General features: G+C 38.8%; 1 protein-coding gene across 8 annotated transcripts; it reads right to left on the bottom strand.

Annotated features, from left to right (window-relative positions):
* Positions 1–3,763: 3,763 nt before the first annotated feature.
* Positions 3,764–17,196, bottom strand: LOC141504266 (protein FAM170A-like). Of its 8 annotated transcripts, none has more exons than XM_074209169.1 (11): positions 16,643–17,196; positions 15,222–15,908; positions 14,857–15,029; positions 13,241–13,327; positions 12,172–12,249; positions 10,032–10,163; positions 9,094–9,741; positions 8,080–8,235; positions 6,482–6,540; positions 5,791–5,898; positions 3,764–4,099 (listed from the first exon to the last, which is right to left on the bottom strand). In XM_074209169.1, the coding sequence occupies exons 1-3, from the start codon at positions 16,710–16,712 to the stop codon at positions 14,947–14,949; spliced, it is 840 nt and encodes a 279-aa protein (XP_074065270.1). In that variant the 5' UTR covers positions 16,713–17,196; the 3' UTR covers positions 3,764–4,099; positions 5,791–5,898; positions 6,482–6,540; positions 8,080–8,235; positions 9,094–9,741; positions 10,032–10,163; positions 12,172–12,249; positions 13,241–13,327; positions 14,857–14,946. The 8 variants fall into 8 exon arrangements, with proteins under 8 accessions (XP_074065270.1, XP_074065271.1, XP_074065272.1 ...); XM_074209170.1 differs by having other exon boundaries at positions 3,764–4,096; XM_074209171.1 differs by having other exon boundaries at positions 9,613–9,741.
* Positions 17,197–17,504: the final 308 nt, after the last annotated feature.

Below are 17,504 nucleotides of genomic sequence, written 5' to 3'. Positions count from 1 at the left end.
ATTCTGTTTCTGTGATTGATAAGGATAGGGAATAAGATCAGTAGTCTAGGGCACTCCTGGGGGAGAAAAATTCCCTCTTACTAATGCAGATTCTCATACACTGAAAATGACAGTCTAAAGGGTTAATGACTTGCTCATGGACACAGTGAAGGATATGTTAGGGTAGGACTTGACCAAACCTTCCCAGCTTTGAAGCTGGCTCTCTATGTCCTATGCCAAGCTGTCGGTAACACAGTATAGCAGGAAGGACATTGTCTTGGAATTAGAAATCTGGGTTCAAGGCCCATTTCTGAAACTTACAAGCTTGGTAAACTGAATCTTTGGGAGTTAGTTTCTTTAAAATGAAGATACTATTTTATTATTTACAGTACAGGGTCACATAAAAGAGAGAATTTATAATTCTCAGAAGACCATGTAAATAGGAGTAATTATTGCATTTTCTATTATCTATAGAGGCAGTGACAAAGATGACATAAATCAGGAAAACCTAGATTTAAGTCATGCCACTAACACATAACTGGTTGTTTGACCCCAGACAAGTCATTTAACCCCTTACTTCTCAAAGCCCTTACTTCTCTAAAACTGCAAATAACAGGCAATGTTCCATTAGTAAAGGGAGTTTCCTCTTCCATCACAGGACTAGTTACTATACCTATATTTTGTTGATTAGTTGTGAATGACTCTTCATGACCCCATTTAATTGCTAGACAGTTTGACCTTGCCCAGTTAGACCTTTTCCATCCTGCACCATCCTGGAAACTCAAGAGTTGACAGCTTCCTGCTGTCAAAAAAAAAAATGTGACCTGATATCTAATTTCCCACCATTAATTTCCTTGGTCATCTTAAAAGTGTGTTCTTTTATGAAGTCTTCATAAAAAATACTCTCCTTTGGACACCAAAATAACATTAACTAGATCATTTCTAATATACCTCAGGGAGGAGCAAGATGGGTGGCAAAGTAGGGGCAATGATAACCTTGGAGTCAAGAAAGCCCAAGTTCAAATCTTGCCTGTGACACTAGCTCTGCGTTCCCAGCTAACTAATATAGCTGGTTCTAGAACCCTCCCCACTGATGGAATCACAGGTCCTGATTCTATTCTCCCTCACACCAATAGGCCAAAACCTAGCAAATACATATCAACAACCATGTCAAGCATCTTCAAACCAATGGGACATTTACTATGTTGAAAAGCTTGGGAATATTCATGGTTTTTTCAATCTCTTTAGAGATTTCTATCAAATCACCAAGCCAGGGGTTATTGAAATATAAAATTGAAAAATTCATTTGCCAGTCATGGCCCTCCTGGGCCATTGCTGCTCCACTCTGTGTCTGTCAGATGGGAAGTATGGTGGGGTAGTGGGATGAGGTCTGGCTTTAGATGGCTTGAATTCATTACTTTTCTCCCCCCAAGCTTTCCCTACTTCTGTTGACATGACCTCCATCCTTCCATCCTTTCACTCACATTAAATGTAAGATTTAAAATGTGGCATAAGGATAGTAACTAGCCTTGTGATTTAATTGGGATATGAAACTCCTGGATGAGGAAATTCCTTTAACCAAGGAAAATTAGCATAGACTGGGGTCATCCTAGAAGATTCCCTCTCACAGTCCCATTATCTAATCATAACAAGTGTGTTGATCCTACCACCATAAAATTGCTTTAAACCATTTCTTCTTTCCACTTCTACAGCTTTTATTATAATTTAGACTATTGTCCAAGGGAATGCCATAGATGGCATTTGCTAAAATCTTGCATAATTTCTATGCACAAAACAGGGTAGGTTAAATAATATAGTAAAGTTAGAGGAATTCAGAACAGATTGAATGCCATAGATGGCATTTGCTAAAATCTTGCATAATTTCTATGCACAAAACAGGGTAGGTTAAATAATATAGTAAAGTTAGAGGAATTCAGAACAGATTGAATGACTAGACCCAAAGAGTAGTTCAATGTCAACTTGGAAAGAGAATTCCAGCACTAACATCTTTATTACTGCCTTGGACACTGCCACAAGATAGCATATATATCAAATCTGCAGATGACACAAAGAAGAATAACACAATAGATGAATCAGAACCAAAAATAAAAACAAAAACACCTGACAGAGCAGAATTCTACGCTGTATCTAAAGAAAAAATTCTAAAAGAAATGTAAAATCTACCCTTGGGTTCAAAAACTGGACTTCACAAGTAAGGTTTAATAGCACTTTGAGAAAGATGAGTTTTAGCGGACTACAAACTTGGTATGTGACAGCAATGTAATATGGCATCTAAAACACTATTAGACTGTCTTAAACTCCATGATTATAGAGGAACTTATCCTGCTATCTCTGCCTTCATCTGATCACATCCAGATTACTTTTTTAGGTCTAAGTTTTAGGAAAGACATTGATAAACTGGAAAGCATTCAAAGACCACCAAAGATGGCTGCTACTTATTTGAATGGAGCACTAGGCCTGGAATCAGGAAGATTCATTTTTAAGAGTATATATCAGGGGGCAGCTAGGTGGCACAGTGGATAGGGCACTGGCCTTGGAGTCAGGAGTACCTGAGTTCGAATCTGGCCTCAGACACTTACTAATTACCTAGCTGTGTGGCCTTTGGCAAGCTGCTTAACTCCATTTGCCTTGCAAAACCAAAAAAAAAAAAAGTATATATCTGACCTCAGACACTATTCTAGGGTACCCTTGGCAAATCACTTAACCTTGCCTCAGGTCTTCATCTGTAAAATGATCTAAAGAAGCAAATGACAACCCACTCCAATATCTTTGCCAAGAAAATCCCAAATAGGTTTTTTCAGTTGAATAGGACTTTAATGACTAAACAAAACATAAAAAGAAGAGATATGAAACCCAGGTCCTACAGTCAAGTAATTTATAATCTACTTGCTTCACAGATCAGTAACTATTACATTTTTCCCTCTCTGGATTATAGTTTCCTTATCAGTAAAGGGACTTTGGCAATTTCTGTCCAATGATCAATTTAAGCATTTTTGAGGTTTGGAATGAGTAAGTAAATTCATAAATATTAATCTAATCCCCCTTTGATATTGACTTATTGTATTCCTCACTAAGCCACAGTGACAAAAACTGGGCAATAATATTCAGACCATCTCTCTGTGTGAACTGATAATAGCATGATGACAGAACCCACTTACCTCATTGGCTAAGAGATTTAAAATCTTGAGATGATAAAGATAACTACTTAAATCCTTCAAAAAAGTTGGGATCCCTAAGACAATGAAGACAAAATAACTGATAGGTAAATAAGGAATCTGGAAATTCTAAGGAAGGGTCCCTCTGTTAAGAGAAATACTTGCAAAAATATTATCTTTGTTGAATTGCATTGTCTATTGCTGAAATGTATGATGTGACATCTGGTGACCATGTGAAAATCAGTTTCTTTCAATTGGGAGTGTTCACAAACAGAAGCTCATGCCTGTCTGCCAGGGCAGTTGTCAAGAGGTCTCAGTAGGGGTGGCTAGGTGGTGCAGTGGATAAATCACCGGCCGGCCCTGGAGTCAGGAGGACCTGGGTTCAAATCCGACCTCAGACACTTAATAATTACCTAGCTGTGTGGCCTTGGGCAAGCCACTTAACCCCATTTGCCTTGAAAAAACCTAAAAAAAAAAGAGGTCTCAGGAACTAGGAGGGAGAGGCTGCCCTCCATAACCTCTCAGGCTCTATTTGGCTCTATCACTTTTGAAGAGGTCTTTACTCTTAGAAGGTAAATAATAAATCTCATGAATAATGCAGAACTATATCACCTGACAACACAAATTTTTATTTCCCCTAAATCAAATCAATCAAAATAAATTTGTTGAGAATAATCTAAGGGCCTGATTTTTCAAGGTGAGGGTGGTTGAGGCAGTACATGAAGGGGTGCAGGACATTGCTTCTGCCCTCAAGGAACCTTTAAGCTCATTAGGGAGATGCTCTTTTCATCCTTGAGATCTTTCCTGTTCATGAGTGAGGAATATTTTTTTTTCAAAAGCTCCAGAGTATTTAGTTATCTCTTCACAGTGAATGACTTAGACACTTGTTCTTTTCTCTGATGAGGTCTGTTGTTTCTTCCAACCTTTCCTCTGCTTTCCTGCTGCTGAGAATGAAAATAAATCATTGTTCTGATGAGAAATCAAAATTTTAGCTTTGGGGCAGAATCTCTCATTCTTTTTTAAAAAATTAAATTTTAATGTATTTTCAAATAAAGAGTCACTTTCTCTCACTTCCACGTCCTATTCTTCCTATTGTCTTATCCACCAGGAAAGCACAATAAATCCTTGAATTGACCAAGTCCAAAAAACATGCTTCAGTGTGCACTGAGTTTATCTCATCTTTTTTAGGAGGTACACATCATGTTTTACCATTAATTTCTTGGAACAGTGTGTGATTATAAGTCTTCCCAGATTTTTCCTGAAGTCATCTCCTTCCTCATTTCTTAAAGCACAACTGTATTCTACCAAGATACCTTAACTTGTTCAGTCCTTCCCCAAAGGATAGACACCCTTGATTTTCAATTCTTTGTGATCACAAAAGAGCTGCTATAAACATTTTTGAACATGTGAATCCTTTTCCATTTCTGAATTTTTTTAGTGCACAGACCTATTAGCAATATTCCTAAGCTAAATAGCAATTTTTAGAAAACAAAGAGGTTTTCTTGAGAGAGTTCCAAATTACTTTCCAGAATGACTGGATCAGTTCATAACTCTACCCACAGTACATGAGTATAACCCATTTTTCCATAGCCCTTCCAGCATATTATTTTCTATTTTTTTCAACTTTGTCAATCTGATGGGTAAATAGGATCTCAAGATTTGGTTTAAATTGTATTTCTTTAGTTATTAGTGATTTAAAGCTTTTTTCCCATATGGATATTGATAGATTTTCTTCTTTTAAAACTGCCTGTTTAAAAACCCAGGAAAAGTTTCTTAATCTTATAAATTTGAGATCAGTCACCTAATAAATCTTATGAGACTTTTATCAGAGAATTTGCTGCAAATATTTTCCCCATTAACCTACTTTTAACTACAATGGTCTCGAGCAAAAATTTTAAAATTTCTTTCCTGTTCTTTGAATGGGTTTATACCACTGTTTTCATCTCTGGATATGGTGAATTGGTCTATATTTAGTTTCTGCCAAACTATTTCCCACTTTTCAGAAAAAATTTTTGTTGATTAGTGAGCTCTTGCTCCAAGAGTTGGATCTTTGGGTTTATCAAACATTAGGATCATTTGCATTTATTGCTTTCATCTACTGTGGACCCATTTTGTTACAATGATCAAAACTTTCCACTTCATAACTAGTACCTAAGTGCTTTTATGATTACTGCTTTGCAGTATAGTTTGAGATCTGAGATTATTAGACCCCTTTCTTTCCCAGTTTGTCCATTGTGGACAAAGAAGGGACCTTAAGAGGTTCAATCCTTCATTTTGAAGATGAAGAAATGCATTGGAAGGTTAAATGCCTAACATAGGGTTAAAAAATTATCTGAGGTGTGATTCATGTCAGGTCTTCCTGATTTTATGCCCAGTACCTTATCCCCCAAATTATGCCAATAAATGGTCTAAGGATTCTATTCTGCTATAAACTAGGGTCTATATCATTTTGCCCCAAGGAGCATATGACATGAAATTTATTTTCGAAACAAGCTCAGAGAACAAAGGGTATCACTTTTAGGATACCTTGGGCTTGTCATTCTTGCTGGTTCATTAGAACATCCTTCTATTCTATTAACAGGCTTCTACAAGATCATAGCCTAACTAGTGCAACATTGAAGAACCTTCAACCTGCCTGTCCTTTAGGGTCATTCCTGGAAGATTTTCTCAGATCTCTGGCTTCTCCTCCCATCTTCATGTTGCTGGATTCTTTTCCTCTTGGAGACTGAAAGCTGGAGAATAACTTCCAATAGGAAGTTAGAGAAAATCACAAACATCTCGGTTGCCTCTGGAAGTCATGATCTCTATCAATGTTTATTCTTTAGGATGGATCAGCCTCTGAATTTCTGCCCTATCCTAACTTGATGTGATCTGGTAAAAACCTTCTGTATCCATTCTGGGACTACTGCAATAGGCTTCTGGTAGGCTTTCCTGCTTTGTCTCTGTCCATTCTACCCCACCCCCCAATCCCTATGTTACTCCCATATTTAATAAATTCCATTGCCTGGAATTATAACTCTCCCCTTCTTCTCTTCCTGGCTACCTTCAAGTTTCAGATAAAATCTCACCTGCAAGAAGTCTTTTCTGGTCTCTTTTAATGTTGGTGCCTTCTCATTTTATCTTGTATCTATCCTGCTTGTTCATAACTGTCTATTGTGTTTTCCTCCCCCATTAGGATGTAAGCTCCTTGAGGGCAGGGATTATTTTTCATTTTTCTTTGTATTCTGAGTGCTTAGCATGGTGACACCAAAGAAGCACTAAATAATGCTTCTTGACCTGAATACTGAAGCCCCTGGGCAGGCCCCAGCAGGGTATCCTGTGCTCACCCTTCTGGAGGTGGCAGTCATCCTCTCTCTGGATGCAATTCACTTTTTGACCTTGGTTACTGTTAGGGATTCATAAAGAGATGAATTAACATGGAGAAACATTTTTATAGCCAAGTCCCTCAGATTCTCACTTAGAAACCTCTAAAGAATTTCCTGTAAGAGATTATATGAGAAGAACCAAGGCCCATGTCAGATCTATGATTCAAGCAGCCCCCTGTATATAATGAAGGTCTCTTCTTTCCCCTTCTGCTATCACATCTTCCAATTTAACCTTGACTTAATTGGGTAACCTCATCTTCCTTCCTGTCTTTCAGAGTGATTCTCAATATCCATTGTTCATTGAGACATAGCTGAAATTTAACAGTGCTAGGATGCAATGAAAAAGTAAAACTTTCAAATAGCAAAATATTTTCATGGCCAATCTGATTTATCTACAAGGGGTTCTTTTCAGCAGGCCCAACTCCTCACTTTCACAAGCTCCCAAGAGAGTTATTACACCACTAAATCAGAGAATCTCAGTCAAATTTCAAAGATCATGATAATAGCTTGTATTTATAGAATTCTTTAAAGAACTGCAATGTTCATTATAGACAGTATCTTTTTTTGTCTCGCAACCACCATTCGTATAATGGATATGCCAGTTTTAGAACCATTAAATACACGTCAACTGAAGCTCACAGAGACATTAAAGGATTTGCTTCCCATGGTCACGGAGTATAAGGGATTCAAACTCATTATACTCATGCCTCTAAGACCAGAGCTTTTCCATCTATTCCACTATGCTATCTATTCTAACTCATCTGGGTCAAGTACTGGAGTCTGTTGGGGACTCTACCCTCTATACCTCAACTTGCCAACAAGTAACTGCATCTTCAGGTACAAATAGGCTTCTGAAAGTCCAACAGAAATAGGGAGAAGGTAGGTCTTCCTCTCCCGTGCACTAGCCTTCATTCCCTCCAGGAAGACCCCTTTCCAAGTGAATGTTGACTAACCACCCCCCTCCATTCTAAACCTAGTCAGAGGTATCCCATAGTCCTGTTCCATTCCCACCATGTTCAGTTGTTGGCAGCTCAAATTGATTGATTGAACAGTAAATTACCTGCCAACTACAATTCTTCTGGTAACAAAGTAGACTGCTGGGCCTTAATATCTGCCTTGTCAACTAGTCCCTTCAGATCATTAGGCACTGCCATCTGATTTCTTGTCTCTCCAAGGACTCCTGGGCTTTTATCATCTGCCCTGTTGCTTTCTTCTGCAGATTGGAATCCTTTGGGGGTAAAATCTTCCTATCTTCTCTAATTAGAATGTGAGCTTTTTGAGAGGAGAGATACTTACTTTACTACCCACATCCCCAGTTCTTGGCCAAGGAATATACAATATAGTAATTCCATTCCATACCTTAAAATGAATTCCTACTACAAGGAGTCACTCAAGTTCTGCTTAAAGACCTCCTATGAAGGAAGGCTCCCCCCACTTAGGCTGCCCACTCTTCTTTTGAACAATCTTAAAGGACATTTTTCAATAAATCAAATCAAAATCTGTCTCTATATAACTTCCATCCAATACAATATTCTACTTTCTCTAGGCATGATGCCTACACTATTGATTCTCCATCTCTTCTGGTCATCTGTCCACAGAAATGGTAGCCTTCAGTTAATGTGTGAATTTCCTGAGGTCTCTGATAACCACTTATTCAATGTGTTCTTTATTGGCCATGGAAATTCCATCAGGAAATGAGTCTCTGATTCTCTATACTGGAAAAAAAAAAGATTTGGAAGCAAAATATTCACAAAATAAGTCTATAGACGAAGTATTTGTTGCAAATTCTTTTTAGACCACATCAGGATTAGGGAGTCCCCTTCCCCACTTTCAGTTGTGTCTGACTCTTCAAGACCCCATTGGGATTTTATTGTCAAAGATGTTAAGAGTAGCTTTCTATTTCTTTCTCCAGCTCATTTTATGGATGAGGAAACTGAGGCAAAAAGGGTTAAGTGACATCCCCTGGGTTAACCAACTAGGAACTGAGGTCAAATTTGAACTCAGATGAACCTTCCTGAGTTTAAAACCCAGTGCTCTCTTCACTGTGCCATCTAGCTGTCCCTTCCCCATACTCAACCCATTTCTTCCTCTCTTTTCCTTGTCTAGTTAGCTCAAGTCTTCTGTGTTGAAAAGACAGTCTAATTCCTTCATCTACTACATTTAAAGCATTTAGAGTAAAAATTCTTCTGTCCCTTCTAGAATTATAAATCAGTGGGGCAATTATTGTTGTAATAAGAATTAGATAAAAACTTGTTCCAGAATCTCCACATTCTGATGAGGGACACACTATATAAATGTATTTATTTTAGAAAGAAGCCTTTCCCAGTCTCCCTTAATTCTATTATCTTTCCTCTGAAATTCCCTCCACATTATCTTGGATATATTTTATTTGTCTATCATCTGTACTTGCTTGTACATTATTTCCCCCATTAGTGTATGAGCTCTCTGTTTGTGCACAGAGATGTTTTGTCCTTTGTTCTCAAAGAAGACCACAACATCAGGGAGGTGATACCATTACAAACACATGAATTGGATTTGAGCGAGAGGGAACTGTGCTAAATCACAAGCCTCACTTTCTTCTCCAGGGCCATCTGGATTCAGTGGCCAGATATGAATCAGGACAACTGGAGATGACCCTGGAAGCGAGGCAATCAAGGTTAAGTGACATGCCCAAGGTCACACAGCTAGCAAGTGTCCAAGACTGGATTTGAACTTCTGTCCTCCTGGCTCCAGGTCAGTGCTCTATCCATTGTGCCACCTAGATGCCCTGTCCACACAGAAGATAAACAGAACAGAGAGATGGAAGGAAATCTCAAGAGGGGAAGGACACATCACATCACTTCATCTTTGATTACTGATTGTTTTGTAAAATAAAGACATTAGGTTAAGTGAGGAAGGACCCTGCCCAACATTATAAAGTTACCATAGAAATGCCCATATTTCACTTTTTCCTCCTTAGGAATTACACAAACAGAAAAAAGATTGCTTCCAAAGATTGTCTCCAATCTTTCTACTATCAAACAATAGCTGAATGCTTTGTAAATCTTCCCAACTCGCAGCAGGACTTTCCTATCATATATGATGCCTCTAACCTAGCCCAAATGCAACTTGTAGGTGATGTCCGTCAATCTTGCCCCTATGAACACTCTGCTATCTTTAATCTTACTGCTCCAGCTTCTCTTCTCTCTTCTCTTTGCAAGTTTATCTTTTAATTCTTCCATCTGTAGAGGGCCACAGAAAATAAATCATTTCTCAATCTTAATCAAATAGTAATGGCTGTTACCTATTTAACACTTTAAGGTTTGCAAAGAGGTCTATACATGTGATTTCATAGGATCCTCTCCACAATTTGGGGTTATGTATTAACAAGCATCATTATTTCCATTTTATCAATCAACACACCTTTGTTATAGATATCTACCTATGTACGAAATACTGGACTCCTGACATTGGACCCGACCCCTGCCTTAAAGGAGGACAGTCTACAGATGACAAGAAAAGCTTGACTCACCTGTGCTCACTGAACTAGAAAACATCAGATGCATCTATTGCTTCCAGGGCTATCTGCCTCTAAATTAGACTTCATTATTGATGAGTTGTGTGAACACGTATAATCAAACATGATCAAGTTAATTTACTTTGCCTAAAAAAATGGAAGGGTTGGATTAGATGATCTCAAAGGTGCTGAAATTTTTTGTTTGTCTTGGTCTTTGATCTTAAAAGCATTTAAAATTTTATTTTATTTTTCATAGATATATATAGAAATCTATTTTCATCACTCCCTCTTCCCCCTCTCCAGTTCCAATGGGGGAAAAAACCCATTTCTATTGGCTATACCACACATCTGGAATGCTTTCTCTCCTCACCCCTGTCTGAGCATTCCTGGTTTTGTTTGGCTTTGAGCCCAAAATCCTATCTTCTGCAAGAAGCTTCTTTTAGTCTCCCTTAATCCTAGTAATTTCCTTCCAAGTTCTCCTATATATATTTTTATCTTCTTTGTAAATAGTTCCATGTTGTATCTCCCCCACCAACCCCCATCTTAGATTGTCCAGCTCTTTAGACGGGGATTGTATTTGCCTTTATTATTCCAGCCCTTATTTCAGCAAGGACACATAGTCAGAGCTTAGCAAATGTTTGTTGACTTATGGAAAATGCCATAGTCAAGCAAAATATATTTCAAACTGTAAAAAACATATGGTAGACAAATTTCATATCTGGGCAAATTTTCATCATTGGTGCCTTTAATTGTCTCTAGTTGCCTAGTAATTTCATTCCTACTACTTTGGTGTCATTTCTTATTGTCCTCTGGTTCTTAAATAATTCTCAATACCAAGTCCATAGGGAATGAGAGGAAAAGAAACTTCTTTCCCCTCCCCATAGTAGTTCCAATGTGGCTTAGATTCTCTGCACAAATTTCCTGCTGATTAGCCATAAAAGCAGGGTATAGTTTGTGCTGGATTGGATTTGCTCAGGCATCATAAGCCACCCCCAGCCTCAGAGTACCAGGGCATTTCCCCTCAGATATAGTGGAGAAGACCCAGAATAGAAGCCCATTTCTTATATGCCATTCTAATTGCCCCTTACCTGGGTGAATTATTTCTAAATGGATACAGCATGTATTGCTATTTCAAGGGGTATCAGGAAAGCTCCAGTTATATATGTATATATACATACACATATTGTCTCAACTACACAAATTAATTTTACAATGTTTATTTTTGAAAAGGAAACAATATATATCCATTTACAGATATGGATATATACATAAACATGAATACATACATATTTATAAAATTAAGAATATATATAGGTATATATGACATCTTATATGTTATATATGCTTATATATATTCGTTTGTATATATATATGTATATATACATATATATATATACACACACATATACACATGCTCCATATGAGCATGAACATGTAGATATACATACTGTAGCCATTCTGGGTCAGATTGGCACCAAAACTTTCCAACCTTATCTTAAATTTCATTTGCTTTTCCAATCTGCAATCTGATTGTCCCTGGGGATTGGGGCCCTCTTGGTGACATGGTGATACATTTGCCACCCTGTGGCCCCAGAGGGAAATAACATCTTCTCTTCTGGAGCCTGGAACAGGCTCATCCGATTATTCTCCCAACTCCTGGTCTGCATTTTGCCCATCAGGAAGCATCCCAGTTGTGGGCTCCATCTTTATGACTAAGTTAATTTGCACCTACAATAGGTACCATGTTCCCATCAACTAAAGATGATTAAAGCCAAAAGGTATGGTACAAGAGAAATCAATTTGGCATTCAAATATATGACTTTGAGAAGGAAGGGAACAAGGATTCTTTAAATATCCCCATTGTCCCAGACACTGGGACAAGTACTTTAGGAATATTATCTCATTAGATCCTTATAACAACCCTGGAAGTAGATTTGCTAATGTCCACATTTTACAATTGAGGAAACAGAGGTAAACTGGGCTAAGTGACTTGCCCAGAGTCACATAGCTAGTAAGTGTCTGAGATCACATTTAAACTCAGGTCGTCTTCCTTTGGCTAAGCCACTTGCTTCTCTGAGCCTTCAGGTTCAAAAAGAAGGTAGATGAGATGTTGCCTAAAGTCCCTTCCAATTCTAAATCCTGCTACCAAACTTACGTTCACCTCCATGGTCCACAACACATAGACCTCTTTCTTCTATTCCTTCATGGTGACAGGCTTCCTCCTCTTCAGTTCCTATGAATATATAAATATATTATAAATTCCTATAAAATGAGTGTTCATAGGATCAAACACTGCTCTTCCTGACTTTCCTTGACATATAGGGAAGCTTCAGGGTCCAGGAGATCAAGGTTTTTGTCCCAGCTTTGTCACTAACCTGCTAGGAGACCTTGCCCTCTCAGTTGCCTCCCCTGTACCAAATGAGGGAAAGTTTGGATTACATGGCTCCTAGCTTTAACATTTTCTTTTTTTATATTCTATTCTCCCCTTGTATAAGAAAACCTCTTCTCTCTCTCTCTCTAACCATATCATTTATAAGTTCATCTTATAGGTCCCTTGGGTATCAGACCCTTCTTTTAACTGAGTCCTGACCTGCTCAGTAACTTTGCCTTGGGCATGCCAAAGACATCATCTACTTATGCAGAAATGCCATCTCCATCATGACCCCCAAATGTATCCCCCAAATGACCACATTTTTTGAGGATCAGAGGAGTTGGAAGGAACCTCATGAGCTGTCTCAAGTTAGGCAATATAAGGAATAATTTGGGCTGGTCCTATGAGAAGGAAGTAGTTCATTTTACAGATGAGGAGACCGAGTCTTAAAGAGGCTAAGTGAATTCCCATTCACTGCAGTTATTTTTTCCACACTGCAGGGGTTAGAGACAGGGGGAACCTACAAATTGGAAAATCTGCATACAATTTTTTGGTCCTCCCTTTGTACCAGAGAAGATGTTTGAACTATTATGGTATTAAGAGATAAACTTTGACATCATATAATAAGTTTTACGCATTTCTGAGTTTCTAAACTTTTGCAATGGTTATCTTCTATAAAATGAGCTGGAGAAAGAAATGGCAAACCACTCTAGTACCTTTTGCAAGAAAATTCCAACATGGGGCCCCTGAAGAGTTGAACAAGATTGAAATGACAGAGCAACAATTGGTCTCTAATCCTTGTAAGGCAGTGAACCAAATTAGTTACAATTCACTGAGATCACATTGTTCCAACCTTAAGGAGAACTTTTGATCCTGTTGCAATCTGCTCTTGGCTATCATGTCTCATTTTCATTCCCAAATGGTGAGAGCTTCTACTGATCTAAAGAAGCAACAAAAATTCCCATTGTCAACAAATAATGAATGAAATTAGTGAATGAAAGTTTCTTTTATTAATTGCTTACCATGTGATGTTGTTGTACTTCATTCTGGAAGAGGACCATGACCATCAGGGAGATGATGACATGAGAAGCAAATGAATTGGATTTGAGTGAGGGGATTGTACTAAGTCACCAATCTCACATTTTCCTCTGAGCCATCTGGGTCCAGTGGCCAGATATGAATCAAGACAACTGGAGATGGCCCTGGATATGAGACAATCAGGGTAAAGTGAATTGCCCGAGGTCACATAGTGTCAAGTGTCTGAGACTGGATTTGAACTCAGGTCCCTCCTGACTTCAGAGCCAGCATTCTCTCCACTGTGCCACTTAGCTTACCATGTGAGAGACCCTGTACAAAGACCTGGTATGATATAATTACAAAGGGAGACTATCCCTGTCCTCAAGCAGCTTGCCTCCTAATGGAGTAGAAAGCACATTATAGAAGAATGTTTTGGTTGGGTCTTCTGATGGAGGCACCAAGGAGTTGCCTGACAGGTCCTTTCAAGGGAACTGAACTGATTTGTATTTATTTTATTGTTTCATATATTTAAAAATATATGAATGGGTCCAGAGGCTTTACCAGACTGCCAAAGGAGTCAACCACATACATAAAAGTTAAGAAACTTTGCCCAAGTTGAATCTGAATGTAAAAATAATACTTTTCTAAGCCATTTTCTCACAAAAAGCCTACAAGGTGGCAACCTTGCAAAGATGTCTCTGTGATGTCATCAGTGTGGGCATGTCCTCTTAACAGTACATGGCATAACCTATCCCTACCTTCTTATCCTGTACAACTGTTTTATATCCTCCAGGGAAACCCTCCCACCCCCAGAAGCTCAATGTGCTGGGGGCACTAATTCAACTCAGCCCAATGAAATTATAAATTATATTTAAAAGTTCTGTACAAACCTTAAGACACTATTAAATTGTAAACTATTATTATAAGCCCCATTTTGCAAATGAAAAACCTGATGATGAATTAAGTGACTTACCTATACAGTGGCACAGCTAAGAAATACAGACTCAGGATTTGAACACAAGCCTTCTGATTCTAAGATCAGTACTCTCTGTGTGATACTACCCTGCACCTTTCATGGATGAATTCTCAGAGCTTTAAGAACTTTCCTCCACTAGAACAAATATTGCTTATTCTCTATGATTTTGAAATGAGAAACAACTGTGTGGATGTGGAGGACTCTGGTATATTATTATACTATTTAAACACTTGCCATCCTATGGCAAGTGGATGGAGGACCAGTCTAAGAGTTGGGGTAGCCTAGGTCCCTGTCTAATCCCATGTCACATATTTACTGTATGATCTAGGTTAATGTTTAACCTATCAACACCCCAGGCAAAAATTTAAAGTCTAGAAAACTGAGCAGAGTTGCTGTCTATATTAGTAGAGGGAACTTCTCACCTGAAACTAACTACAGCATGAAATAAAAAATCTGGACCAAATGGGTACACTCACCATTTCCTCGTGATAAAGATGAACTTCCTTCTGTTTTTCCATTCTAATACGGAGATCAATCAATCAATACAAAATGAGACAATCCTGTCCTTAAGGAGGCTTGCTGGTTGTAGAGTCCATTCTCATTGCTCCTGGATTTGTTGTCTTTCTTTTTCTCCATGATTTCTGACCTTCTAATGAGAGATGGAGATACTATAGTTGGTGGCCTCTTGGACCTACAAGGGTTTCAAAAAGGTGACTTGGGAATTAAAATGGGATGACTGGAGTAGGGGTATTTAGATTAAAAAAACCAAGATTCCCCATAACTGAGTCACCCCCAGCTCATTCCATATCCTTGTCACGGTGATATTCCATGTTCTGAGTACCTGGGGAGGTGTGAGGATGTCGGCCTTTTCCTTTACCCTGGTCTTCACGTGTCTTACTTTGGTCTTTGTGATTTTGGGTTAAATGTTCATCTTTGACAAGGAATGGATTTGGGGGGGTTCTTTGCCTTTCATGAATTTTTTTGTTAAAAATATGGCAGCTAAATCCCTCCTTGGGCCCAGATTTAGCATGTTTCCTGAGGTCCTCCAGGGTGAGGAATACTCGGCAGCAGGCCACACAACGGTACCCATTGTCTGTTGAAATCATCCAATCGGGGATCTTTCTCCATCGTCTTTCATCAGTAAGCCTTGAAGGTCCTGGCACTTCCTCCTCTTTATAGTCTTCACTCATGTTATCCACAGTTCTATCCATCTCAGCGAGAGCTTCACTGGGTAAACTTTGATGAGGAGACTCTACTGTGCTCTCTTCAGATGGGTTCAATTCATAAATTTGAGGTGCCCTCTGGATTGGCTCCATTCCAGTCTCAGTCTCCCATGCAATGGCCACTCCTTTTATAGTTCTCACCTGGATATAGTAGATGCACCCTTTATTATCACTTTTGGGTACTGAGGTAGAAGAATAGAAAGAAGAGGAAAATGAATAGTAGATAGAAGAATTCTCATTTCCTTGCTGGTCCTCAGATATCATCAACTCATGGGGTCTTACTGGAGATTCTTGTCTCATATGTCCTGGAGAATTAAATGAACATCTTTCACCTTTGCTTTCCTGAATCAATGCTTTCCTAGAGGTGTTAGGAAGGAAGGCTATCTAACTAGGTCACTCAACCCACTACCTGCTTCTTCCACCAAAAACTTCCCCAGATGTAGCCACCTTTAGCAGTGTTTTCTTTTGTCCCTGGGTCTAGAGGTTCTATCTAGAGTTCTGGGTTCTTCATCATTCTATCCCTCTCCAACCCCCAACAACCTCACACTCAGTATTATAAACTACTTTTTAACTTTCAATTAAAACTGTTAGTCCTGAATATGGGCCATGGGCACTACATTCTTAGCTATTTTTGCTTCTACTAAAGATCCCTACTTTTCCCTCCTCACTACCCTAGTGCCCAAAGAGGCTTAGTTTGCCTTTTGCCCTTCCATAATTCCACTTGATATATCTCTGCTGGCTGATCAGTCAGGGCCTCAAATGAGGCAACAGACAAGAGAGTGGAAAAGAACCCAAGAATGTACATTTCTGGCTCTGTTTCAGTTTAAAATTAAATTTCTATCCATCTGGTAGACATCCTCATAATGTGTCAGTAATAGCTATAACCATAGTGTAGCTCTGAATTTTTGCCTTATCTCCCCATCTTTCTTATCTCATATCCTGTATTCCTACCTCCACTCTCAACATATTTTCCAGATTCACCTTTCTAGGAAATAAATTAACTGAGTTCATCATTTTGCTCCTAGACTTTCCATCTTACCTTCTGCCTCTGGGGCTTCTTGCTCAGTATTCTTGACATTTGACGACCTCTCTTCATATCTACGTTTCATGGTTTCAGATTCTGAGAAGAGGAAGGCCCCTAAAATCTCACAGATCTCAGTAGTATACAGGGTTTTAGTTCTTCAAGAAATATGGTATTGGGAATGATCTGATTCCCAACAATAGCCCCTCAAAATATCAAAATACTAAGAGAGATAGCCAAAAGGATGGATCCAGGCAGCAACCCTCAGAGCTCACTCCACTCCTCTGTGGGGTTGTTATGATCCAAATGATCACCAGGGACCCTTCAGAATGTTGTGACATCATCAGTGACACTGAATAATTCTATAGCTCCAGATTAAACTCAAACATTGGCAACAGCAAACCCTTACTATCCTGCTGCCTCCCCCCTTCAACTCCCAAAGAAATTTCCAAAGTTTTGTGAAATTTCCTTATTTTATCTCAGAAAATATAATGACTAGATTTAGGAACAAATAGTTCTTTGGCAGCTAGGTAGCAGAGTGGATAGAGTGCTTGGGTCTGAAGTCAGAAGACTCATCTCCCTGAGTTTGTGTAAAGCTGGAGAAGTCACTTAACCCTGTTTGCCTCAGCTTGCCTCAGTTTCTTCATCTGTAAAAGAAGGAAATGGCAAAACCACTCTGGTATATGTGGTCACAATGAGTCAGACATGACTGAACAACAACAAAAGCTTTGGATTTGGGGAAAATAATTTTTTATCTGCCTGAAGAATCTCCGAGTCCTAATCCTTACCTCCTACCTTCCCACTCACTTTGTACCTTAATTTTCTGGACCAAGTGTTTTGTATTTGGTGAAATAGCTAATGAGCTCCAAATAGTGACAAG

The sequence above is a fragment of the Macrotis lagotis genome, chromosome 1 (genome assembly GCF_037893015.1).
Source record: "Macrotis lagotis isolate mMagLag1 chromosome 1, bilby.v1.9.chrom.fasta, whole genome shotgun sequence".
NCBI lineage: Eukaryota > Metazoa > Chordata > Mammalia > Peramelemorphia > Peramelidae > Macrotis > Macrotis lagotis.
The sequence above is the reverse complement of the archived record's forward strand: the minus strand, read 5'-3'. Positions and strand labels throughout refer to the sequence as shown.